This window comes from Panthera uncia, chromosome E3 (assembly GCF_023721935.1).
Source record: "Panthera uncia isolate 11264 chromosome E3, Puncia_PCG_1.0, whole genome shotgun sequence".
Lineage (NCBI taxonomy): Eukaryota > Metazoa > Chordata > Mammalia > Carnivora > Felidae > Panthera > Panthera uncia.
The window spans coordinates 9,785,609-9,811,065 of NC_064815.1; the positions used below are offsets into that span (position 1 = coordinate 9,785,609).

At 44.6% G+C, this 25,457-nt stretch overlaps 1 protein-coding gene across 6 annotated transcripts; it reads right to left on the reverse strand.

The window, feature by feature from the left end:
• Positions 1 to 4,979: 4,979 nt before the first annotated feature.
• KNOP1 (lysine rich nucleolar protein 1) lies at positions 4,980 to 25,450 on the reverse strand. Of its 6 annotated transcripts, none has more exons than XM_049638357.1 (5): positions 25,358 to 25,450; positions 21,442 to 22,358; positions 18,007 to 18,075; positions 11,480 to 11,557; positions 4,980 to 8,985 (listed from the first exon to the last, which is right to left on the reverse strand). In XM_049638357.1, exons 2-5 carry the CDS (start codon positions 22,354 to 22,356, stop codon positions 8,674 to 8,676), a joined length of 1,374 nt encoding a protein of 457 aa, XP_049494314.1. In that variant the 5' UTR covers positions 22,357 to 22,358; positions 25,358 to 25,450; the 3' UTR covers positions 4,980 to 8,673. The 6 variants fall into 6 exon arrangements, with proteins under 6 accessions (XP_049494314.1, XP_049494318.1, XP_049494320.1 ...); XM_049638361.1 differs by lacking the exon at positions 25,358 to 25,450 and adding an exon at positions 25,164 to 25,322; XM_049638363.1 differs by lacking the exon at positions 25,358 to 25,450 and adding an exon at positions 23,878 to 23,978.
• Between the last annotated feature and the right edge of the window lie 7 nt (positions 25,451 to 25,457).

Consider the following 25,457-nt stretch of genomic DNA (forward strand, 5'->3'; position numbering starts at 1 on the left):
GAAGAAAGAGAAAAAGGTGCAGAAAATTTATCTGAAGAAATAAACCTACCAAATCTGGGGACAGAAACAAATATCCAGATCCAGGAGGCACACAGAGCCCCCAACAAAATCAATCTAAGGAGGTCCACACCAAGACACATATTAATTAAAATGCCAAAAGTAGTAATAAAGACAGCATTTTAAAAGCTACAAGACAAAACAGACAAGCAAACAGTTACATACAAGGGAAACCCCTTGAGGTGATTTTTCAGCAGAAATTCTGCAGGCCAGAGGGAGTGACATGATATTGTTCAAAGTGCTGAAAGGAAAAAACCTGCAGCCCAAAATACTCCTTCCAACAAGGCTAGTATTCAGAATAGAAGGAGAGAGAAAGAGTTTCCCAAACAAAGGAATTCATGATCACTAAACCAGTCATACAAGAAATGTTAAAGGGGACTCTCTGAGTAGAAAGAAAATAAATAGGAATAAGAAAAGCAGCAAGGATAAAAGTAGTAAAATTAAGTGTATCTATAAAAATCAGTCAAGTGATTCACAAAATAGAAGGATGTAAAATATGACACCATATACTTTAAATGTGGGAAGGGAGAAGAGTAAAGAATGGATTCAAACTTAAGTGATCATCAACTTAATATAGACTGATGTAAACATAACATGTTATATACAAGGGGGCACCTGGGTGGCTCAGCTGGTTAAGCAGCTGACTCTTGGTTTCAGCTCAGGTGAAGATCTCTTGGTTCGTAGGTTCCAGCCCCACCCTGGGCTCTGTGCTGACAGTGCAGAGCCTGCTTGGGATTCTCTCACTCTGCCCCTCCCCAACTTGCGCTGTCTCTGTCTCTCTCAAAATAAATAAACTTTAAAAATTAAAAAAAAAAAAGATGTTATATACAAACCTAATGGTAACCACAAATCAAAACCAGTAACAGACCTGCAAAAATAAAGGAATCCAAGTACATCACTAAAGAAAGCCAGCAAAGAGTGAAAACAGAGCAAAAGAAGAAAGGAACAGAGAAGAACTACAAAACAACCATAAAACAAGTAACAAAATGGCAATAAGGACATACCTATCAATAATTACTTTGAATGTAAGCAGCCCAAGTGTCCATCAAAAGATGAAGGGATAAAGATGTGACACACACATACACACACACGCTGGAATATTATTAAGCCACAAAAAGGAAGAAAATTTTGCCATTTGCAACAACATGGATGGATCTAGAGAGTATAATGCCAAGTGAAGTAAAGTCAGAGAAAAATACCATAGGCTTTCACTCAGATGTGGAAGAAACAAATGAACACAGAAAAAAAAAGACAAACTAAGAAACAGACTCTTAACTATAGAGAACTGATAGTTATCAGAGAGGAGGGAGGGGGATGGGTAGAAACAGGTGAAGGGGATTAAGAGTACAGGTGAGCACTGAGTAGAGAATTACTGAATCAGTACAGTGTACACCTGAACTAATATAACACTATGTTATCCAGCATAACACTATATTGGAACTTATAAACAAAAAAATAAATAACCCAGAAATACATTTAACCAAGAAGGTGAAAACTCTACTGATTTATAAGACACTGATAAAAGAAACTGATGTAAATAAATGGAAAGACATACCACACTCATAGTCTGGAAGAATACTATTAAACTGTCCATACTGCCCCAAGCAATCTACAGGTTCAATGCAATCCTATCAAAATACCAACAGCTTTTCCACAGAACTAGAAGAAATTACCCTAAAATTTGTGTGGACCCACAAAAGACCCCAAATAGCCCTAGCAAACTTGGGACAGAAAAACAAAGCTGGAAGTAGCATAATCCCGGATTTCAAACTATACTACAAAGCAATGGTAATCAAAACAGAACAGTACTGTCATAAAAACTTTAGACACACAGATCAACAGGAACAGAGAGTCCAGAAACAAACCCACACCTCTATGGTCAATTAATCTAGGACAAAGGATCCAAGGATCTAACAATGGGGGAAGACAGTCTCTTTAATATGTATATAATATGTGTTGGGGTTGCCTGGCTGACTCAGTTGAAGGAGCAAGTAACTCTTGATCTCAGGGTCGTGAGTTTGAGCCCCACACTGGATGTAGAGATTACTTAAAAAACTTGAATGGTGTTGAGAAAATTAGACAGCTACATCAGAAGAATCTGTACCATTTTCTTACACCACATACAAAAATAAACTTAAAATGGATTAGACTTAAATGTAAGACCTGAAACCATAGAACTCCTGAAGGAAAACAGCAGCAAACTGTTTTTTGGACAATGGTCTTAGCAATATTTTTCTGGAACTATCTCCTCAGGCAAGGGCAACATAAGCAAAAATAAGTAACTAGGACTAAAACAAACTAAAAAGCAAAGGAAATTAATGGAGCGCCTGGGTGGCTCTGTCGGTTAAGTGGCTGACTCTTGATTTTGGCTTAGGTTATGATCTCATGGTCATGAGTTCAAGCCCCACATCAGGCTTTGCGCTCACAGCATGGAGCCTGCTTTGGATCCTCTGTCTCCCTCTTTCTGCCCCTACTCTGCTCATGCTCTCACCCTCCCTCAAAAAATAAATAAACAAATAAGCAAAGGAAATTATCAACAAAACAAAAAGGTAACCTACTGAATGGGAGAAGATATTTGTAAATAACATATTTAATAAGGGGGTAATATCCAAAATATATCAAAAAACTCATACAACTTGTTAACACAAAAAACCCTCAAATAATCCAATTAAAAGTGGGATTTTTAATGCAGAGAACCTGAAAAGAACGGTTTCCCAAAAAAGACATACAGATGGATTGGGGCACCTGGGTGGCTCAGTGCATTAAGCATCCGACTTCGGCTCAGGTCATGATCTCATGGTTTGTGGGTTCGAGCCCCACGTTGGGATCTGTGCTGACAGCTCAGAGTCTGGAGCCTGCTTCAGATTCTGTGTCTCCTCCTCTGTCTGCCCCTCCCCCACTTGTGCTCTGTTTCTCTCTGCCTCTCATAAATAAATAAATGTTAAAAAACATTTTTTAAATAAAAAAAGACATACAGATGGCCAATAGATACATGAAAAGACGTTCAATATCACAAATCACTGGGGAAATGAAAATCAAAATCACAATGAGACGTCTCTTCACATCTTGTGAGACTGACTAAAATCAAAAAGACAAGAAGTAACAAGTGTTGGCAAGGATGTGCAGAAAAGGGAACCTCCATGCACTGTTGGTGGGAATATAAATTGGTGCAGCCACTATGGAAAACAGTGTGGAGGTTTCTCAAAAAGTTAAAAACAGAAATACCACAAGATCCACTTCTGGGAGTTTACCCCCTAAAAACCAAAAACACAGATTCAAAAAGACACATGCACCCCTATGTTTACCCCACCATTATTTACAACAGAAGATATGGATGCATTCTACGTGTCCACTGATAAAGATGATTTGGTGCATAAACACACACACACCCACAGAGCAATGTTACTCAGCCATTAAAAAAAAAATGAAATCCTGACATTTGCAACAACACAGATAGACATATATGGTATTATGCCAAATGAAATAAGTTGGAAAAAGACAAATATCACGTAATTTCACTTGTATGTGGAATCTAAAAACCAAAACAAATGAACAAAGAACAGAAACAGACTCATAGATACAAAGAAAAACCTGGTGGTTGCCAGACGGGAGGGGAGTGAGAAGAAGAGTGAAACGGGCAAAGGGGATTAAGAGGTACAAACTTCCAGCTATAAAATAAATCAATCACAGGGATGTAAGTACAGCACAGGGAATATAGTCAATACTACTGTAATAACTTTGCATGGTGACAGACAGTAATTACACTTTTCGTGGGGAGCATTTTTTAATGCATATAAACGTCAAATGACTACACTGCACACATGAAACTAATATTGCATGTCAACTATACTTCAATTAAAAATAAATTTAAAAAAACATATTGGTGGGTTAAAGGAGAAAGTGAGGTCAAATCTGCAATTCCCTCTGTGGCTTCAGCAGAAACTATATTTTAACTGAATAAACCTCCCAAAGGAACATTTATGTTCATGATTGTTCATTTAATTACTTCTGACTCTCTTCATCCAGAAGAAAACTTGTCTAAACATATTACCCCGTTTGCTTTGCAGCCATAATTCTAAACTGCATGTGATTCGACTTTTTTACCACCAGATTTTTGGAATCTGGAATCTGAGTCTGTACTACTACTGATGAGCTTCCACTGACATTTTATTCCGAATCACTAAAAGCATTAATATTGATTGGTGGTGATTCACAGCCTGTGCTCAGGAAAATGCATCCATTTTATCCAAATTGTGGATTAAAGTGCCCCAAACTTTTGTACTTCTGGAAGATATTCACTGGACATAAATCACATCTCATCTCTACCCTGTGAAATGCAGGATTACAGGTTCACAAAATCTCAGTATTAGTGGTTACAATAATTTTAAAAAATTAAAAATTATTAGTCGGCTGAGCGTCCGACTCTTTCTTGATTTCAGCTCAGGAGATCCAGCCCCAAGCTGGACTCTGCACTGACAGTGCAGAGCTTGCTTGGGATTCTCTCTCTCCCTTTCTCTCTGCCCCTCCCCTGCTTGCTCCCTCTCTCAAATAAACATTAAAAAATATATAAACTCATATTTTTACTGAACACTTAGGACCAAGAATGTGCTATGGATTTTCTGGCCTATTTAATAGTGAACTTCCTCCTCACCCCTGTCCCCAGCCTGAGAAAACAGCCTCCAACAAAGAACAGCAGATACCCTTTTGCTCCCCTTTACTGAACAAAACATAAAGAAATTAAAAAAACATGGTGGTACTGCTCAAATATTATCAACTGATCTTTATTTCACAAAATTATTTCCATTAAAATTATTTCATATGCCACTTTTACTAGATACTATTTAAATGAAACACAACTGGCAAATTCACAAATTACCCGCTTTAAGTCATTTCCTTCTACTCTGAGGTTACACATCAGACAGCATTTGTTCCCAAGCCTGAGTAATGTTCTTATATTGATATGAATTTGGACTTTCATATTAGGTTGAATACGCATTACACCAAAGGAGCTTCTGAACCATCTGTCACACCTGTCCCAGACCAAAGCTTAGATCTTCTGTGACCTTTTGTGGTTTTCCTCAGCCCATTACTGAATCAATTAGCCAGACTCTGAAAACCATAGCCTACAGGGGATGAAGTCTACTGTTATCACAAAGGATAATGAAACAATAAAATTCTAAATATTCTAGGAAATACGATTTTAAAAATGAGGAAAAGTTCTGTATGAGACCTAGATTACTTTTCTATTGCTGCCTTAACAAATTATCACAAACTTAGTGGCTTCCAACAACACAATTTTATCACCTTGATTATCTATTGATCCTAAGACCAACAGGTCTCAGGGGGCTTACCCTCAAAGCAGGGCTTTGTTCCTTCTGGAGGCTCTGGGGGACAATGTTTTCTTGCTTTTTCCAGCTTTTAGAGGCCACCTGCATTCTTCGGCTCATGGCCCTTGCCTCCACCTTAAAACCAGCAACCAAGTTTTTCTTACAAGTTTCTTTGACATTTCTGCCTCCCTCTTCTACAGTTAAGGACTCCTGTGATTAGACTGGGCTCACTCAGATAATCCAGGATAATCTTATTTTAAGGTCAGTTGATTAGCAACCTTAATTCCATCTGTTACCCAAACTCCCTTTCGTGTCCTAACATAGTCACAGGTTCTGGTGACTGGGACAAGGTCATCTTGTCCCAGGGGGACAATGGAGGGGTCATCTTGTCCAGGGGGAGAATGGAGGCTCATTATTCTGCCAACCACAAACCTAATTCTATGTTTGTAAAGTTGAATACACAATTTCTTTTAGAGAATGCTGTCTATCTAGCAAATACTTTTGATGGGCCACTCTAGTTATGGAAACCAAGTCTCAGGGCAGAGTCCAGTGGGCTAAGGCAGAAACAGCAGGAATCACTCCAAGGAATACAGTGGTTAAGAATCATGAGGTTTCAGAGACAGCTGGATAAGGAAGGGCAACTGTATGGAGGGAAGGACCCTGTCATGGAAAGTTGGTCAGTTGAGAAATCCCTGAGGGACAAACAGCCAACAAGTTTGAGAACAGGGCTATTAAATATTCAACCAAGACCTTGGCTGTGCTATATATGTCCGATCTCTCCTGCCCTGGTTCTGAATAAAAATCCCCAAACCGTCTTGTTTCAGTGGAGACATCATGAACAAGGGAAATCACACCAAACCAAACACAAAAACAAAAAAAAACACAAAAACCCTTGCAGACAGATTGAGGGTACTGGACATAGGGAAAAGGGGCAGAGTGGCACAAGCCGATGTTGCTTAATTTACAAAGGAGAGAAGCCCAGTTAACCCAGGACACTCACAGAGTACATCCTCCTGGGACTGCAGACTGCTGCAGGACAGAGACCTGCTACCTTGACAATGATCTGCACCGGTAAGAGCAGCAGAGGTAAGATTAAGTCCATTCTGAGGACACTGCCCATCTTGCTATCTTGGCTGTTCAACCTTCTCTGGCTAGACCCTGCTTTAGGAACAGACTATACTAAACCTTCCCCTCAGCCAGCAGATCTCTTCAGCCAATGGGGATACACTGAGTTTGAAAGTCAAATCCTAATAAACACAGATTATTAATACTAAATGGCAGGAGGAGAAAGGTCTGACCATCACATCCTAATGAGAACTATCACTATGAGGACAAGACAGTGGACAATCAATCAGCCAGTCTCCAGAATCACCCAAGAGATGGCTGAGCACAATCTTCCCTGATAAGCCAAGGCAGGCCCTAACTGTAGTGTGATCTCTCAGCAAGGTAAAAACAATTAAAGCAGACAGTATAGGGAGTAAATTCCTGTAGTGTTGATCAAGGCCAGGAGAGATTTATTCCCCTGTGAAAGGACAAGACTCTCTGAAGGAGCTAACTCAATTGCAGAACCTTACCTTCTAGGCAATTAGATGGCCTCTCCCATTATGTATCTCAAAGTTGAATCCGTCAAAGGCCCAATTCACCTTCTGGCTGATGTGCCCACCTGAGACATTACTAGCATAGAACTGTAGGACTCTCGACCTAGCCAGTGTTTATTAGTCAGGGCAGGCCTGCCTCACCTCTACCCACCCAGTGGGACAGTAGTCGACCTCACGTTTGTCTCACCAGCATCTGCTCTTCACTCTTCCTTTCTGACCTGCCTGGAGTGCATCTTCGTCCACATGCCAGGGGCTGGCTCAGAAATAGGCATATGACCCACTGCTGGGCAATGCGTTATGATGAAAGGTCTTCTGGAAGTTTCCTTGAGTCATAAGGTTTTTCTTCTTCCTCTGGAATGTTCTACTGTCTTGATATCCAACTTAAAATTGGTTCAGCCCTTCCTCCACCAGCTTGATGAAGCCAACAGGATGGATGGAGCAGAGAGGAGAAGAATGTTTCTTTGTTGAGCTGATGCATCAATTCCCTACATAAGGACTTCCTGCCAAGTGAGAGACTAAATATCCTGGCTGTTTAGTTGGGCTGCTGAGCTGGGATGACTATAGGCGTCAAGTGATGTGAAAATGTCCCACTCATAAACTGTATGTTGGGATGCAAAATGCTAGGTGAATGGAAAGAAGGTGGTCGTGTCGTTCAGGTCATTGTACCTGGAGCTCTGTGGGGCTGCCTATAGAGTCTAGGCATGGAAATGTGATCATGAGGAGGCAACTTCCTGTGTCATCCTCCACACATCCTGACACCTCTGCCACATAAGTCACCTAGGATTCTGTTCCTCATGGTTGCAAAGAATATAATAAACAGATCCCTGGGAATTTGTCATTGGTTCACAAAGACTAACAGTCTCTCTAAAAATGCCTTTTTCAGAATTCAGTTAAGAGCATCAAGACTAAATCCAAGCTCAGCACTGAGGATGGAAAGCAGAAAGTCAGAAAAGGCAAAACTGGTTTAGAAACACATTTCCTAACAGCAGAGGAAGCTCAGTCACATCTGCTTGGTGACAATTCAGACCCCCCTTTGCCAGTAGCTCCTCCAAGATGGGAAAAGAAAATGAGTTTGCTCTTCCCTGTTTATCATTAATTCTACTTCCTGTTTGGGATTTAGACATCTAATAAAACTTCTGTTTCTTCAATCAAAAGAGATTTCAATCTCCAGTGAGTATTCCTGGTAAAGTTCCTTAGAGGGGGACATTCAGAGTAGTGAATAGTGACAGAGGACTTGGGGCACAAAGTACAACACTTGGCACTTACTGGTTGGGTGAACCTGGGCAATTTTATTACTTCATCCCTGAACCTCAGTTTCCTCATCTATAAGATGGGGATAATAGCACCTATTTCATAATTATTAAGATTAAATACATTAATGCAGGGGCAACACATTAGTATGTACGTGGTACATACTAAGCACTGAAGACATTTAGGTATTATTTATATATGCTGATGTCTTCAAACAGGGATGGAATGCTTAATACAGAAAATAGGAAGTGTGAGCCACTCACATGTTCTCTTGATTCTGAAACATGAGCTTCCCTGACCTCAGTTCATCCAAGCACATGGGCAAAGTTTTCCTTAATCTCTGCAGAGGTTTGACTCAAGACAACTGTAAAATGGCTTTCATTTGCACAACTGAATAATAAAAGCAATTCTGGCTGTTTTGAAGGACAAGACAGTAGAGTTTAATCTTCAAATTTGATGGACTTGGAAGCATTTCTGTCAATATAAAAGATTTTGTCTGGGGTGGTGGAGAAGCCAAGGCCAGCGCCACGGCTGTACTTCCAGCTCATGGCCCGGTCGTAGTCCTGCTGGAGGTTCTGCCGCAGAGTGTCGGCCGCCTTCTTGTTGAGAGCCATGTTGGGCCTTCCGGTCATGTTAGGGGGGCGGCTGAATGAAGGTGACACATTTTTAAAGCCACCCATAAGTTTGAGAAATTTCAGTTTCTGTTCCTCGTTTTCAAAACCAGCAGTATCCCACTGGCCAAACTGAGTTCCCTGTGTTAAAAGAAAAAGGTGGTCATTTTCCTGGTTTCCAAAGCCCCATCCTTTCCCCAAGCCCAGCCTCAACAAGGAGGATCCAGCTGATTAAATGCTCACTGTGGCACAGTGCTCACAAGCACATCAACAGACTATATTTTTCATTCTAACAAGAGCCGTGTAAGGAATACTGTATTTATTTTCATTTTACTGCTAAGGAAATGAAGGTATGAAGACTAACTGGGGGCACAAGCCTAATCAATGACCCTGCCAGAATTCCATCTCGGGTCTGGCCAACACCAGGGCCCACCTTTAAACACGGAGCTGCCTATTTGCTTCATTCCTCCCCTAACTCATGGCAAAGAGTATGGCACACCTCACCTCACCTCCAACCACTTCACCTCCCAGCTGGCCACTCTGCCCTCAGGTTGCTGTCAGTTGGAGGGAAGAGGAGAGCAAGTGGGAATCTGAAACGCACATTGCTTCCCACGAGCGCTGCGCTTTATAGTGGGGGGTGGAGGCCCAGGGGGGGGTAAAGGGTCACACAGCCAAGCCAGAGGCTGAGCTAGTCCAGGACTAAGGGGGTCCCAATTCATGTCCAGAGTACTCTACCACCTACACATGAGTCACCCATGTTCAAGAAAATGCAAGACAGCTCCTAAGAGCGGCTGCAGAAGAAAAGACCCCTTTCCTTCTCACACCTGTGAGACAGCAAGAAACCCAGCTCAAGAAAATTATGACTTTGAAGTCACACAGACCCAGGGATCAAGCCCTCCCTGGCTGACTCTGTTCAAATCACCTAACCTCTCTGAGCCTCAATATCCTCATCTACAATACAGAACTGTAATACACCTCTCACAGGGCTTTAACTAATGATCAAATCAGGTTTTTACACCAGCAACCCAGAGCACAATGCTTGGCATACTTTAAGTTCTCAATAACTGGTCATTCTTCCCACCCCACCCCGACTGCTGACCTCCATGCTGCCTGGGAACTTGCCACTTGCAAGACAAATGCCAGCCTAGCACTTATTTCTAGATCAGTTTTGGGAGAATACTAAAAACCAATCGTTGTTACACTTGCCCTGAGTGAATCAGTGACGAATTCTTCCAGTTTCATAGCGGCCCAGATGGAGGCATAATTAACAGCTTCCCAGGCCTACAATTTCTAGAATGAGAAACCACCTCTGACAGCCCTGCACTGGGTCTGAGGAAACTAGCTCTCCCAAGGGCTGCTGACCCACTCAAAGGGGCCCTCCCACAGGGGCCTACAGCCAGTCTGGAATCCTCACCACAGGCCTCACCTGTCAAGTGTCCCCAGGTCCTGGGAGGCAATGCCACCTAAAGTGTCCCCAGCAGATGCCAGCCCCTGTGCCCTAGGATCCCCATCAGGTCCTTCTAGGTACCGCCTCTGGGGCCACTAGCTGCCCTGTTTCTTGCCTTCCTCAACTCAATAAGGATGTTCTATCAGCTCTGCTCAGCTCAAGAGGATGGAAAGAGTAGAGACACCCAGAGGGAAGATACATAACAAAGGCCCTCTCCATATCCCACTGGGCGAGAGTACAAGTCCCATTTTACAGATGTGGAAACCGAGGCTCCAAAAGGGGAAGTTGCTTCCCTAGAGTCTCACAACGAGAAAGTGGCAGAGCCAGAAATTGAACTCAGGTCTTTTGATCCAAATTAATTGTTCTTTCCTGTGTTAAACTGTGAAGGCTTAAGATAGGGCAGGAAAGCAAGCCTTCCTTGTCATCTAGATCCTTCTTTCCCTCTCCCCAATCCAATTAACTATTAGCAAGTCTTGTTGGATTGTGAAGCTGTCTCTTCTCTCTGTCCTCTGCCACCATCCCAGTCCTCAGGCCTGCAGGCCGAGCCTCCTAACCAGCTCCCCACTTCCCCTACACACATGCCCTCCAGGAGCTCTCACTGCACCTAGAGTCTCCGTACAAGCTTCCGGCCACAGCTGTCGAGGTTGGCCTGGTGTAGGCCTGCCCACAGCCCCTCTCACCCTGCTTCAGCCTGACTTCGTGTCCTCGCGCAGTACTCCCTCCTGTCCCAACTCCTCAGGCCTGGTTTGGAATCTCCCATTCCAACTGGACCTTGAAGGCAGTCCTGAGAGAGGCCTGCCACAACATAGCTCTTGCCTCTGCCACCTACCCTGGTCCAAGAAGCCTTCTGAGGTCACTATCCACTGCTGGAAAGCGCTTATCACATGCCCTCAGAGACCAATGTGTGGGGACATCCCATCCATCCAGAGCTGGAGACAAAGGTTCAGGATGCTTCTCTGGCTTGGCCAGCTCTCTAGGAGGTAGGCAAGCACCCCTTCAGAAGGAGGAAAGTTAGCTCAAGACAAGCTTTGCAGTCAAGAGAGCCCAACGGCAGACTGGGACAGCCTCTGGGGCCTGGACTCCCATGGTCTTGTCTCCCATCACTCTGCTGCTCATGCCACAAGGCGAGGAAGGAGGAGTCAGGATGCCGGGGTATGTCACCCAGCAGAGCCAAAGCATTGAACTTACTGTCCACTTCCTTGGTTCAGAAGCTTCCGTTTTGCCCGACTCACGATCAATCTCTTCTTGCAAGGCCTTTCGCCTCACCTGAGCAAGGGAGAGCAAAGAAAAGAGGGAAATGGGACACAGAAGTTTTCCTTTGAGCTTAAAACAGAGCACAGAGATAGGGCAGGAGGACAGGATGGTGGCAAGAGGGAGAGGAGCTTTCCTCTGCTGCAAATTGGGGCAGGCATTTGTCGGGAACAATCTTCTAAGCATCCCAAGGCTGCAATCCCTTGGCCTAAAATGGGCAGCCTCATTTATTCTTTTTTTTTTTTTTGCCATTCTTTAAGAATGAACTTTCCTATAAACTGAGCCTTATCCACCTTCAGCAGAACATTTTTGTCTGTAACAGCCATAGTGGGTGGAAACTTCCCCAAAGCACACTGCCAGAAGCCCTGCCTTCCTATACAGAAGATACAGTAGTTAACTTTCGGGATAGCATTGTTTTCTAGAAAGAACACTGGAGTGAGGCAAAGGCTAGTATGAAACTTAGCACTTAGATAAGTCATTTAACCTTTTTGTACTTAGATTCATTCATCTGCAAATAGAAATATCAGCTACCTTGGAGGATAAATGGCAGAAACAGAATTGTGCTATGATGTATAATAAATATATATTTGGTTGTCATCCTAGTTTCTGCAGAGAACTCCTAAACCCCTTGGGATTTCCAAAGTGAGGAGAGCAATCAAGGTGTCTTATGCTATGTAAATGAGGAGAACTAACGAAGAAAAGCACCTGAGGATGGGGGCTGGTTGTCAGGTGAACCAACCCCATGACCATAGGGGGTTGGAACTTGCAGTCCCCCCTCCAAACTCCAGGGAGGGAAGAGGGCCTGGAAGCTGAATCAATTACCAAATGGTCAATGATTTAATCAATTGCACCTATGTAATGAAGCCTCCATAAACCTCCCAAAAGAGCAGGATGTTCAGAAAGCTTCTGGGTTGGTGGAAAACATGGAGATTTGTAAAGAGTGGTATACTTGGAGAGGGCATGAAATTTTAGTGCCATTTCCCCATACCTTGCCATATGTATCACTACCATCTGGCTTTTCTTGATTTGTATCCTTTTATTATAAACCAACAGTCTAGTAAGTGAAATGATTCGGAGTTCTGTGAACTGCTCTAGCAAATTAATAGAACCCAAGGAGGGAGTCATCAGAACCTCCCATCTATAGCAGGCTGCCGAGGGGTGGTAGTAGCCTGGTGAGACTGAGTCCTTAACCTGTGGGATGTGACACTATCTCCATATATATTGTGCCAGATTGGAGTTGAATTGTAGGACACCCAGCTGGTGTCCAAGAATTGCTGGTGTCGGAGAACCTCCCTGCCCAACATTAAATTGTTGGGTGCAGAATGTTAAGAACCTAATAGAGTGCCTGGTACACAGCAGGTACATCTTATGCAATGCTGCTAGCATGGCTCAAGGCCACCATCAGCATACTAATGACCCTGCTGTTTGATATAAAAGCTTCCAGGACCAATATCCCTGACAAGCAGATCAAAAGTCCTCAACAAAATGTCAGCAAACTGAATTCAACAATACATTAAGAGAATCATTCACCATGATCAAGCAGGATTTATCTCAGGGATGCAAGGATGGTTTAATATCCATCCTTGATATACCATATTAACAAAATGAAGAATAAAAATCATACTCATCTCAATACATGCAGAAAAAGCATTTGATAAAATTTAACATCAATTCATGGTAACAAATGTCAATAAAGTCGATACAGAGGGAACATACCTCAACATGATAAAGGCCACATAGTTAACATCATACTCAATGGTGAAAAGCTTCAAGTTTTTCCTCTAAGATTAGAAACAAAACAAGGATGTCTACTCTCATCACTTTTATTCAACACAGTACTGAAGTCTCGGGCCCATAGACAAAAAAAAAGAAACAAAAGTGATCCAAACTGGAATGGAACAAATGAAACTGCCACTACTTGCAGATGACATGATAATCTATATAGAAAACCCTAAAGACTCCACCAAAAAACTATTACAGCTAATAAATGAATTCAGTAAAAGTTGCAGGATATAAAAACAATATACAGGAATCTGTTCCATTTCTATACACTAAAAACGAACTACTGAAAAGAAAAATTAAGAAAACACTCCCAGTTACAACTGCATCAAAAATAATAAAACACCTAGGAATAAATTTAAGGAGGTGAAAGAGCTATACTCTGAAAATTTTAAGACATGGATGACAGAAACTTGAAGATGACATAAATAAATGGAAGAATATACCATGCTCATGGATTGGAAGAATTAACATTGTTAAAATGTCCATATTATCCAAAGCAATCTACAGATTCAATGCAATCCCTATCAAAAGACCAATAGCATGTTTCACAGAACTGGAATGAACAATCCTAAAATTCATATGGAATCACAAAAGATGCTGAATAGCCAAAGTAACCCTGAGAGAGAAAAACAAAGCTGGAGGTAGCACAATCCCATATATCAAACTATACTACAAAGTAGCAGTAATCAAAATAGCATAGTATTGGCACAAAACCAGAGATCAATGGAAGAGAAGCCAGAAATAACTTATAGGTCAATTAATCTATGACAAAGCATCCAAGGATCTAACAATGTGGGAAAGACAGTCTCTTTAATAAATGGTGTTGGGAAAACTGGACAGCTACATGCAGAAGAATGAATTGGACCACTTTCTCAGACCATACACAAAGATAAATTCAAAATAGATTAAAGACTTAAATGTGAAACCTGAAACCATAGGACCCCTAAAAGAAAACAAAGGCAAAAAATTCTTGGTAATATTTTTCTGGATCTGTATCCTTAGGCAAGGGCAATAAAAACAATTAGAACTACAACAAACTAACAAAAAGGCAACCTACTAAATGGGAGAAGATACAGCTGACCCTTGAACAAGTGGGGATTGGGGCACTGGCCCCCTGCACAATTGAAAATCCACATATAAATTCTGACTCCCCCAAAATTTAACTGTTAGTAGCCTACTGTTGACTGGAAGTTTTACCAGTAATATAAACAGCTGATTAACACAGATTCTGTATGTTATATGTATTACATACTATAATCTTACAATAAAGCTAAAGATGTAATTAAGAAAATCAAAGGAAAAAGTACATTTACAGCACTGTATTGAAAAAATCCGTGTATTCATGTACTCGTGCAATTCAAACCCATGTTGTTCAAGGATCAACTAATTTGCAAGGATAAACATATCTGCAAATACTATATTCGATAAGGGCTTTATATCCAAAATATATGAAGAACTCATACATGGGGCGCCTGGGTGGCTCAGCTGGTTAAGCGTTTGATTCTTGGTTTCAGCTCAGGTCATGATCCTGCAATTCATGAGATCAAGCTCCAAGTTGGGCTGCGTGCCGATAATGGGGAACCTGCTTGGGATTCTTCCTCTCCCTCTCTCTCTCTCTCTCTCTGCCCCTTCCCTGCTTGCATGGGCATGCTGTCTCTCTCAAAATAAATAAACTTAAAAATCAACTAGAAAATGGGCAGAGGACCTGAATAGACATTTTTACAAAGACATACAAATGGCCAAAACATGAACAGATGTTCAACATCATCAGGAAAATACACATCAAAATCATAACAAGGTATGTCAAGCCAGTCAGAATGGCTAGTATCAGAGACTGGAGGTAACAAGTGTTGGTGAGGATGCAGAGAAAAGGGAACCCTTGTGCACTGTTGGTGGGAATGCAAAGTGGTGCAACCAGTATAAAAAAATAGTATGGAATTTCCTCAAAAAATTAAAAATAGAGGGCGCCTGGGTGGCGCAGTCGGTTAAGCGTCCGACTTCAGCCAGGTCACGATCTCGCGGTCCGTGAGTTCGAGCCCCGCGTCAGGCTCTGGGCTGATGGCTCGGAGCCTGGAGCCTGTTTCCGATTCTGTGTCTCCCTCTCTCTCTGCCCCTCCCCCGTTCATGCTATGTCTCTCTCTGTCCCAAAAATAAATAAAAAACGTTGAAAAAAAAAATTAAAAAAAAAAAAAATTAAAAATAGAAATATGATACAAGCCAGTAATTCCACTTCTGGGTATTCACCCAAAGAAAAGGAAAACACTTAATTTTAAAATATATATGCACCCCTATGTTTATCCCAGCATTATTTACAATTGTCAAGATATGGATGCATCCTATGTGTTCACTGATAAATGAATGGAAAAAGTTGTGGTGTGTGTGCGCACACAAACATGCACGTGCGTGCACGCGCGCGCACTCACACACACACACAATGGAATATTACTCAACAGTGGAAAAGAATGAAATCTTGCCAGTTTGCGACAATGTGGATGGACCTACAGGGTATTATGCTAAGTGAAATAATTGAGACAGAAAAAAGACAAATACCATATAATTTCACTTATATGTGCAATCTGGAAAACAAAACAAATGACTCATAAAAACAGACAACTAGTGGTTGCCAGAATGGAGGGGTATAGGAGGCTGGGTGAAACAGATAAAGGAGATTAGGAAGTACAAACGCGTAAGTAAGTCACAGGGATGTACAGTACAGCATAGGGAATACAGTCAGTAATCTTGTAATACCTTCGTATAGGTGACAGATGGTAGCTACACTTATTGTGGTGAGCATAGATTAAAGGATGTAATTGTTGAATCACTAGGCTGTACACCTGAAATATAATATGGTATGTCAGCTGTACTTCAATTAGGAAAAAAAGCATCCAGGGTCTCCTTCTCCCTCATAAGGGTTCAGGTATAACTTTGACCCAATTTGTGCCCTTTCCTCCTCCCTTCTAATCTGCCACAGGCTGCGAGACAAAGTGACCACTTATGTAAGTTGAAAACTATATAAAACAAAGTGACAACTGTAAAAATGACAGAAAAAATGATAACATATTCCTATAGTGGAGCCATGCTCCAGATGCAGAGTGATACAGATGTGCCTAAGACAAAATGAAATTCAATTCATCAGTTAAATGATAAAAATTAAGAGAATGGTCTACATAACGTAGCATGATTAGACAGTGCTTTAAAATTACAGATAGTTACAAAGGAAAAATCTAGAAAAATATAGTAACAAAGGGTTAACAGTGAGTGACCATTATTAGGTGATAGGATTTCAGGTCGCATTTTTTTTTTTTAGGTTGCAATGTTTTAACATAGTGAACTTTCAGCATTTACAGGGCAAAAAGGCAGAGGTAAAATAGAAAGCTTCACTTACGTTGAGGTAATCTGTCACCCATAACGGTTAAAAGTTTCCTTAAAAATTGTAAACAGTAGGCACAAGTCAGGAGCAAAGGGGCTGCTGGTGGGCATCGCCCATAAGAAGTACATGGGCATGAGGACTCTCAGAGTTCTAGCAGCTTGCTGCATCCTGAGCCGGGGAGGATACCTGCGAAAGGAACTGAGGGAAGGGGCCCAGAGCCCAGAGAGGCAGGGCCCCCCCGCCTCTGTCCTCTCGGTCCTCATTACAGTTAGCCCTGACCCTGGGGAGCCGCATGACTATGACCTGCAAAAGGCTGGGGAGCTCCCATTTCTAAGGGGTTTGTGCTTTGTGCCAGGCCGTGGACTGGGCTCTGTCAGCATCCCCTTACTGATCGGCATGGTCCTACTTCCGATGCCCCTGCCTCCAGGGAGAGTTCCTTAGCACTCCAAAGGCATTAGGTTTGGAAATTCTGTGACATCTTCTAGGCTCCCACATACTCAGCTCACTTCCTAGTAGTCACTGGTTTCTTTCTCTCCTGGAGTAGAAGGGCCACGAGACAGGGGTCATCCCTGCATCACACCCTGTTGCTTCTCTCCAGCAGTTACTTGCTGACAAAGCGTGAGGATGTGGTCAGGGTAACGGGTGCCCCTTATTAAGCAGATATAAGACAGGCCCCTGCTGATTGCCTCACAAACATGACTGCGTCTGGTCTTCACAGCCACCTACAAGAGAGGGTCAGTAAGGTCAGTGACTGCCCAAGGATGTTAGTAATGGTCCAAAGCCAAGCCTCTGCTGTTACCACTGTCCTGCCTGGCCTCATTTGGTCCAGGATCATACAAAGACCCCAATTCCAGAAAGTCATGCTCCTTTATAGGATACAGCTACCTACAGATCCAGGCACGCCAGAAGCAGAAGCTGAGCCACAACAGAATAACCTCTCTAAGTGCTCCTGAATTGAGGACAGGAGGTGGCAATGCACGGGCCTGGCTGAGCACATGTTCCCTGCCCTGGCTGCAGTTCCTGGAGTCATACTCCTGTCTCTCCTGCAGCAATTATAAGGGAAACACGCAGCCTGAGATTCTCAATGATCAGATAGCCCCTCAGCCAAAGCTGTGGTAGTGAAAGGGTCTCCCAGCATCAAGTGGGGAAGGCCACAAGTTCCCTGCCACTTGAGGTGTTCCAGAGCTGGCTGGTGGCTTCTGGGTTCCTTGACACCTCTGGGACCAGGAGGATCTTGTTGCCCAGGAGGAGACAAATGTGTGCCTGGTGGGTGGCAAGACATCTGGGAGGGGGATGAGGACCTGGACCGTACCTGGTCTATGTGCGCCTCATCCATGTTGCCTTTCTTTTCCAACACCACCTCTAAGTCTGTGTCAGGCTCCTGCACAAAAGGGCAAAGGGAGGAAGAGTCAAGCATACGATGGCCTCTGCCCCAGCAGCCCAGCAGGATGAGATAATGATAATCCAGAGAAGTCCCAAGACTGCAGCACCACCTCCACCCCTGCCACCAACAGAACTTCTGACATCCTGTCTTCCACATTTCTGATTCTCCCCTCAAGACAACGGCACTGACCTAACATATGAAGAAACTAAGATTCAGAGAGGTGACAGGACCATCATGAAGTAACCCCCACAGCTCAGGGACAGAACTGACACAGGTCTCCTGACTAAGGCTTGGCACACCTTTCCTGCCACAGACATCATCTTATCTCCCATGGCACCACACCAGCAAGAGAGAGGCCAAGGGCCCTGCTGATGGGGGTGGAGGGACAGACTGGCAGGGGACAGGTAAGCCTGGGGCCCTGATTGGGGTGAGGGTGGGCAGGGCGGGGACCCTGCCAGCAAACCTAAATCCAGTTCTCTCCTCCAGTGCCCACCCCCACTCCAGTCCTAGTCATTGCCTTCCCTCCTACCTGGACAACACAACAGTCTCTAACTCCTGCTTCCTCACCCCCTTCCACCCCAACCCTGCTCCATTATGCACAACAACTAGGGTGAGCTTTAAGAACTCAACTGGAGGGGCACCTGGCTGGCTCAGTCAGTAGAGCATTACAACTCTTGATCTCGCAGTTGAAGGTTCAAGCCTTACATTGGGTACAAAAATTACTTAAAACAAAATCTCAGGGCCTGGTGGCTCAGTTGGTTGAACATCTGACTCCTGATTTCAGCTCAGGTCATGATCTCGTGGTTCATGAGTTAGAGCCCCAAGTCAGGCTCTGCAGAGTCAGTGCAGAGCCTGCTTGGGGTCCTCACTCTCTCTCTCTCTCTCAAAATAAATAAATAAACTTAAAAAAAGAAAAAGGTAAATAAAATAAAATCTTAAAAAAAAACTCAACCGGATCATATCATATATACACCTTAAACTTGCACCATGTTATATGTCAATTATATCTCAATTAAAAAAATAAAAATTTTAAAAATCAGATCACATCACCCCACTACTCCCCAAAACTCTCCAGGGGCTCTTATCCTATTTACACAAAAATCTAGACTCCTGTGGCCTCTATGGTCTCTATTCCTTGGCCCCTCCCAAACTCCCAGCTTCTACTACCCCAGTCTCTGCTCCTTCCAGGGCCTCTGCACTGTTGCTCCCTCTGCATGACCCACAGCCAACAGCCCTCACACAACTCGACTCCCATGTGGTGTCCTCATTGGGCCTGCCCTGGGCATGTTTGCATGTGTCAAACTTGCTCACTGACCTTAGCTCCCATGGGACCCTCTAAAAGTGAGACCCCAGGCCACTTTCCCTGATCCTTTGGTCATGACAACTGCCATCTTTTCGCAGCCTTACTTTAAATGTGCTCTGCGCGGCACCCAGCATCACATATGATGATCCCTGGAAGGCTCTGTTTACTCACATCACCCATCCAGACCCTGAAGATGTGTGCATTTCCTGACTCAGAGGGCTGTCCGAGGCAGCAGAGCCCCCACGGCAGGAGATGTTAAACAGAGGGGACCAACCTCCTTTCACTGAACTCTGGAAAGAAGGGATTCTGATGGGGGTTGGGCTCCCAGCCTCTGGGGTTCCTCTTGGCCCCAAGAGCTTCTGAATGAAAGAGACCAGTGAAATAAGTCTAATGGACTAGGACAAAACTGGGAAAAGTCCAGAAACCAGAACTGCCTTTTGTAGGCCCTGAAAAGGAGGCCGCCCCTGCCCTCCTCAACCCTATCAAGCTGAGCTGAGGGTGCCCAGACACTTCCTGATGACCTTGCTCCAGGGGGCTCATCCTTCAGTTGGTATTAATGGAGCCCCCTCCAGTGCCAGGGCCATCCTTCAGTAACAACTCCATACACGTTAGCCATCATTCTTACTTGAGGACCACAGGGCAGTGGCTGGTCTGAGCTTACCTAGCTGGTCGGTGCAGAACTGGGAAGAGAACTCAGGGCTTGTTCTAATAGAAGATAGTCACTTCTTGGGCTCTAATGGCTCTACCATCTATGGGAAGTTACAGGGCAGCTTCTGAGAAAGGATGAAACCTCCAGTTCCAAAGCCAGACTGGGCTGCAAGCCCACCCTGACAGGTAGATGATCCTGATCAAGGTATTTAACTCCTCCCTTAGTATCCTTGTCTGTTAAATGAGGATAACGACAGCAGCCATTTCACCAGACTGATGTGAGGATTAAACGGGTTAATACATGGGGAGCGTTAGCCTACCGCCAGGCACACAGTAAGTGTTCAACATCAGCCTTGGCTACCCCAACAGGCCAGACATCTGCTTGGAGTAGGACACATACCATCTCATTTCCCCCTGCACATCCACTCATTCCAAAAACAGGAATGAAGGTGTGGTCCTGACACAAATAGAGGCAGATGTGGACCTGTGGAGTCCAAGTGCTCTGGCTCATCTCCTCCCTTCTCTCCCCCACTCAAGGAAGCCTGTCAGGATGGAGACAACGTATCTCTGTTGTCTTCGCCAGACCATCAACTATTCTCTTCCTCCGGGTAATCAGGATTGGGTTTTCCTCCCAGGAATTGTCTTCCCCCCCAACCTCAAACAGTGGGGTTCAGTGGGACTAATACCCTAGTTCCCTCCCCCCAGCTTCAGATCAGGGCTTCCAGCTTGGGTGATCACCTGAGGCATGTGACAGCAGCCCTGAGAATTTTCTTATAATTGTTTCAGAGGGGCTACAGTTCTCCCTTTGGGGGTAGCCTAACTACTAGGATGAAATCCTGGAACTGCTGAGACTGTCTTGCTATGGGTAGGAGGTGGGAGGTGCCTGTCTGTGACTAAAACCCACTAGAAGAAAAAAATACAAAGCCCAGAGCTGGGGAAAGCCACGCAGGCATCGCCCGCAATCCAAACCTATTTGATCTCTAAATCGTGTAAACGGAGCACAGAAAATAAACTCAGATAGGCTTGGACACCATGTTATCTCAAACTATTTGGTTCCTGAGTTTTGGACAGCAAGTGGCAAGAGTTCAGAAAGAGAGTGATTCATCTGAAAAATTTATATCTATTCAGACCCTAAGTGAAGATAGTGAGAAGTTGGGTAGAGTTTCAATAGCAAGGGATACCTTTATTACTGAGAATAGAGCATGAGTACCTGGATCCAGCCATACCTGAAACTAAATAGCTTTTAACCTTTCCAGTTACATATCTCAACAAATACCCTTTTCTGGCTGAAGTCAGTTCAATCAGGGTTCTGGCAGCTACAAAGGGGAGTGCCTGTGTATGAATGCACACACACACTCCCCACTTCCACCCTTATTCACCCAAGCAGAGTCTACTTCTGAAGAAAAGCTTACCTCTTTACAAGGCTCTCCTGCTACTCTGCTCTCTTTCTCCTTCTTTTTATTCCTCCTCAGAGCTGGCTCCTCAATGCCTGGCTGCTCTGCCTTTTTCTTGGCCTTCATTTTCTTTTTTGCAAGGGACTTGGGGTTATGTTCTATTGGGATGTATTCTGGAGCCTCAACTTTGACTGGCTTCTTACTTCCTTTCCTGGGGATGCCCTCAATGGACTTGGAGAGCTCAAGGTGCCCTAGGGAGGTGTCTCCCTTCTGGTGGATTTTCTTTTTCTTCTTCATCTTCACATTGTGCTCCCTGGGGCTCTCCTGCTTCCGTTTCCGCCCTGAGGCTGTCTGCTCCTCTCCATCCTTCCCCACCGAGCAAGCATACAGAGAATCCCCAGACTCACAGAACCAAGGGTCCTTGGCTGAAAAGGCTGCAGCCTCCTGGGCCTTTTTCTCCTTCTTGTGTTTTTTGGGCTTCTTGCCGATGCTGGTCACCTCCTCGCCCTGTCTGGGGTCCGGGAAGGTCTTCATTCTCGAGCCAGGGGACATGGCCGGAGGCCATAAGGACTTCCTCTTCTTTTTCTTCTCCCCACCTTGGAACTCAGATGAACCAAGAGCCTGCTTCCTGGGGCTCGGCAACTTCTCTGCCCGTCCGGCACGTAATGTGGTCTCAGGTTCTAAGTGCTGTTCACTGAGGGTGCTATGTCCCCTCTTTTTCTTCTTTTTCTTCACTAGAGGCATCTCAGATGCCTGTCCCAGCACCACACTCTTTGAGGGGGATGTGGCTTTTGTGGGACAGACCTCAGTGAAATAACTGTCACTGTTTAAAACTGAGTACTGAGTCTCTAGTTCTTTGACCACCTTCTTCTTCTTCTTCTTTTTCTCTGGGAGCCCAAGGCCCAAGTCTCCTTTGTGGGTTTTAGTGATCATTCCTGAAAAAAGAAATGGTACACGTTATCCCCTACCAAATCCCCGTGTACAATTCAGTTAGGTACTACCAAAAGCCACGTTTCTTTTTTTTTTAATGTTTATTTTTGAGACAGAGCATGAAAGGGGGGGCGGGTCAGAGAGAGGGAGTCACAGAATCTGAAGCAGGCTCCAGGCTCCGAGCCGTCAGCACAGAGCCCAATGCAGGGCCCAAACCCACGGACCGTGAGATCATGACAAGAGCCAAAGTCGGACACCCAACCGACTGAGCCACCCAGGTGCCCCAAAAGCCGTGTTTCTGAGTGGCTAGTCTGAAATGTTAAGGGATGGAAAAATGTGATCAAAGAAGTAGAATGGAGTTTAAATTTAGACAGGCCCAAGTTCAAATTGAAACTGCTCCCTCACCTTAAGCTAATCATCTAGCCTCCCTGAACATTAATTTCCCCATCTAGAAAATGGGGGTAAATAACACTTCCTTCTCAAAGGGAGAAGTGATCCATGCAAAGTGGTACACTGTTGATTCCTTTTCCTAACCCCCCTTCTCAGATCTCTAAGCCTAGTCACCCATTCCAACAAATTTACTGCCTACCCTGTGCCAGCCAGGGAGGATATAATTGCAGTCAAATCAGACAATTTCTGAAGGGGACAGAAATCCTGAGGTGAACTCTTCCTGCCAATTCCCACCAGAGGCAGTAACTGTGGCACAATTAACTCCTTACCTTGGTTCACCTAAGTAGCTTTTCCTTTGTGTGTGGAAATTAACTTCCCCCACCTGCACGCTGGATGACTTACCCTCCTAATTACCTTTCCACGTGGCTAGTAGTATGAGCAGGAGCAAGATATGGAAGGAGCCCCAGCTAGGACAGACAAGACCTGGGTTCAAATGGTGACTGACACTCTCTTGCCACATAGTGTTGGCTTATCCGGGCCTCAGTTTCCCTATCCATCATCAGGGACTGAACCAGATCAAAGGCTGCCAGGGGGAGAAGGTGTGGGGGCCACACCTTGCCTGCTTCACTGTTTTTAAATTTTCAAATTACCAATATTTAACAAATGGAGATGACACAGAGCAACCTACAATGTCCAGCTTTTTTGGGGAAATGTCATGTAGGCAACTGTGCGAGGGCCCTCAAGTACACTTCAGCTTCCAGCTAGGCTACTTCTGTCACTCATCACACCCCAGTTCCTATTGCTCCCTGAACTAGGTGACATGGAGACACCCAGGGAATCCAGAAACAAAATATCCCCCAGGTTTGGACAGTGGGAGGCATAGTTTAAAAGTCTCTCCATCCTGAAGCTCTCCAGGCTCAGAACCCTGCGGGTGCAGACTGGACTTGACTCACCATTAGCAGCTTCAAGGAGCCAGGCCAGGACCAAACCATGACTCAAATTCATTTGTAACTCATGCCAGGAGCACCTGGAAAGTCAAGGGAACCCTCTCATTCATTCCTATCCTGTTTTCTGCTCTATTCCCAGAGCCTAGTTCTGTACCTGGCACATAGCAGGTGTTCAATAAATACTCACCGAAAAAATGAATGCCAGAGATACAGAGATGAACAAGATAAAACACCTGCTATAGGGGTGCCTGGGTGGCTCAGTCGGTTAAGCATCTGACTCTGGCTCAGGTCATGATTTCACAGTTTGTGGGTTCAAGCCCTGCATCAGGCTCTGTGTGGACAGCTCAGAGTCTGGAGCCTGCTTAGGATTCTGTGTCTCCCTCTCTCTGTCCTCGTCCGCTTGTGCGCACTCGCGCACTCTCTCAGAAGTAAAAAAACAAAAAACAAAAACAAACACTTAAAAACTGTTAAAAAAAAAAAAAAAAACACCTGCTCTCAAGAAGGTGTAGGAGGAAAAGATGTGTGATAATGAAGACACAAGTGATAACATCAAGGTTAGTGGTGAGGTCAGGGCAATGGAGTTAATCTAATCTGACCCATCAGTTGTCAGTAAAGTTTCTAGTACAGAAGTTTCCAGCTTGGGCAACTACAGGACGGTGGTGTTAAATCCTAAGAAAAAGGAACTGAAGGAGGGTGATTAGGGGCTGCAGGAGACAGGCTGATTTGCATAGATGCCTTGAGATATCCAAAAGGAGACTGTCCAGTGAACAGGTGGATATGTGGGTCTGAGGCTCAGGGGTGATGGGGCTGACATAGATAAGAAAAATTTAGAAATGTATGGATGATAACTAAGCCCCAAATACAACGAGCCTAAGACAACACCTTAGGGAAACAGGAGGGCAGAGGAAGAGGGACCTGCAAAGGAAGAGAAGTCGGTGCAAACCTAGAGAGGGTGGAGTCAAGAGAGCGGAGAGCGCCTCAGGTGGGGGAATAGTCAAGAGACCTGTTTAGAACAAAGAAGCCAAAGGGGGGCTGTGGTCAATTTAATCCCCTTAAGCTTCCCTCCTCTTTAGCACTGAATATCTTCCTCTTCAACCCAGCGAGTCCAGATGTATTCACTCTAAGGGAAGAGGATGTTCCTTACAGTGTCTCCAGTAAAAACCAGCACTTTCTCCAAAAGCGCTTTTAAAATCTCGCGGTAGCCTCCTGAGGACCGGTGTGAAGGCCCCATCGCACAGACTTGCTGAGGCTTCGAGACTTCAATTTACCAGTCCTAGGTCCTAAAGCCAGCAAGTGGCAAAAAAAAGATTCGAACCCAGCCCGCAGAGCCTGTGCTCTGCACAATGAAACCAACACCCCACCACCACGGCAGGTTCACTAGCGGGAAGCAAGGGAGCCGGGAGGCGAAACGGACCCTCTAAGGCACCGCAGCGCCAAAGCTTCCGCGCGCATACACACGCGCGGAGGGATTACCCGCGATCCTGGCCCCACTCCAAGGCGGGAGAACTTCCAGAAGGCGGCGGCCTCAGGCCGGAGCGAGCGCTGGTGGTTGGTGGTGTGGATTTGGGGCGCAAGTCGCCCGCTTTTCCCTTAGTTTGCCCCGCAAGTCCCCAAGCCCAATCTCCAGACCCCGCGCCTCCCCGCCTGGGCCGCCCCTCAGCACTCACCCTCAGGCCAATCTTCCCCGCCTCCACGTGAAAGCCAGCTCCGCCGCGACCCGGAAGTTAATCTCGAGTCTCTGGCTCGCCCCCGTGAATTCTGGGTCCT

Coding starts and splice junctions, on each gene's coding strand:
- KNOP1 (XM_049638357.1), bottom strand. CDS start 22,356: ATGATCACTAAAACCCACAAAGGAGACTTGGGCCTTGGGCTCCCAGAG. Junction 11,558..18,006: donor ATGAGGCGCACATAGACCAG/GTACGGTCCAGG, acceptor TCCCTTGCTCAG/GTGAGGCGAAAGGCCTTGCA. Junction 8,986..11,479: donor CTGAACCAAGGAAGTGGACA/GTAAGTTCAATG, acceptor CTTTTAACACAG/GGAACTCAGTTTGGCCAGTG.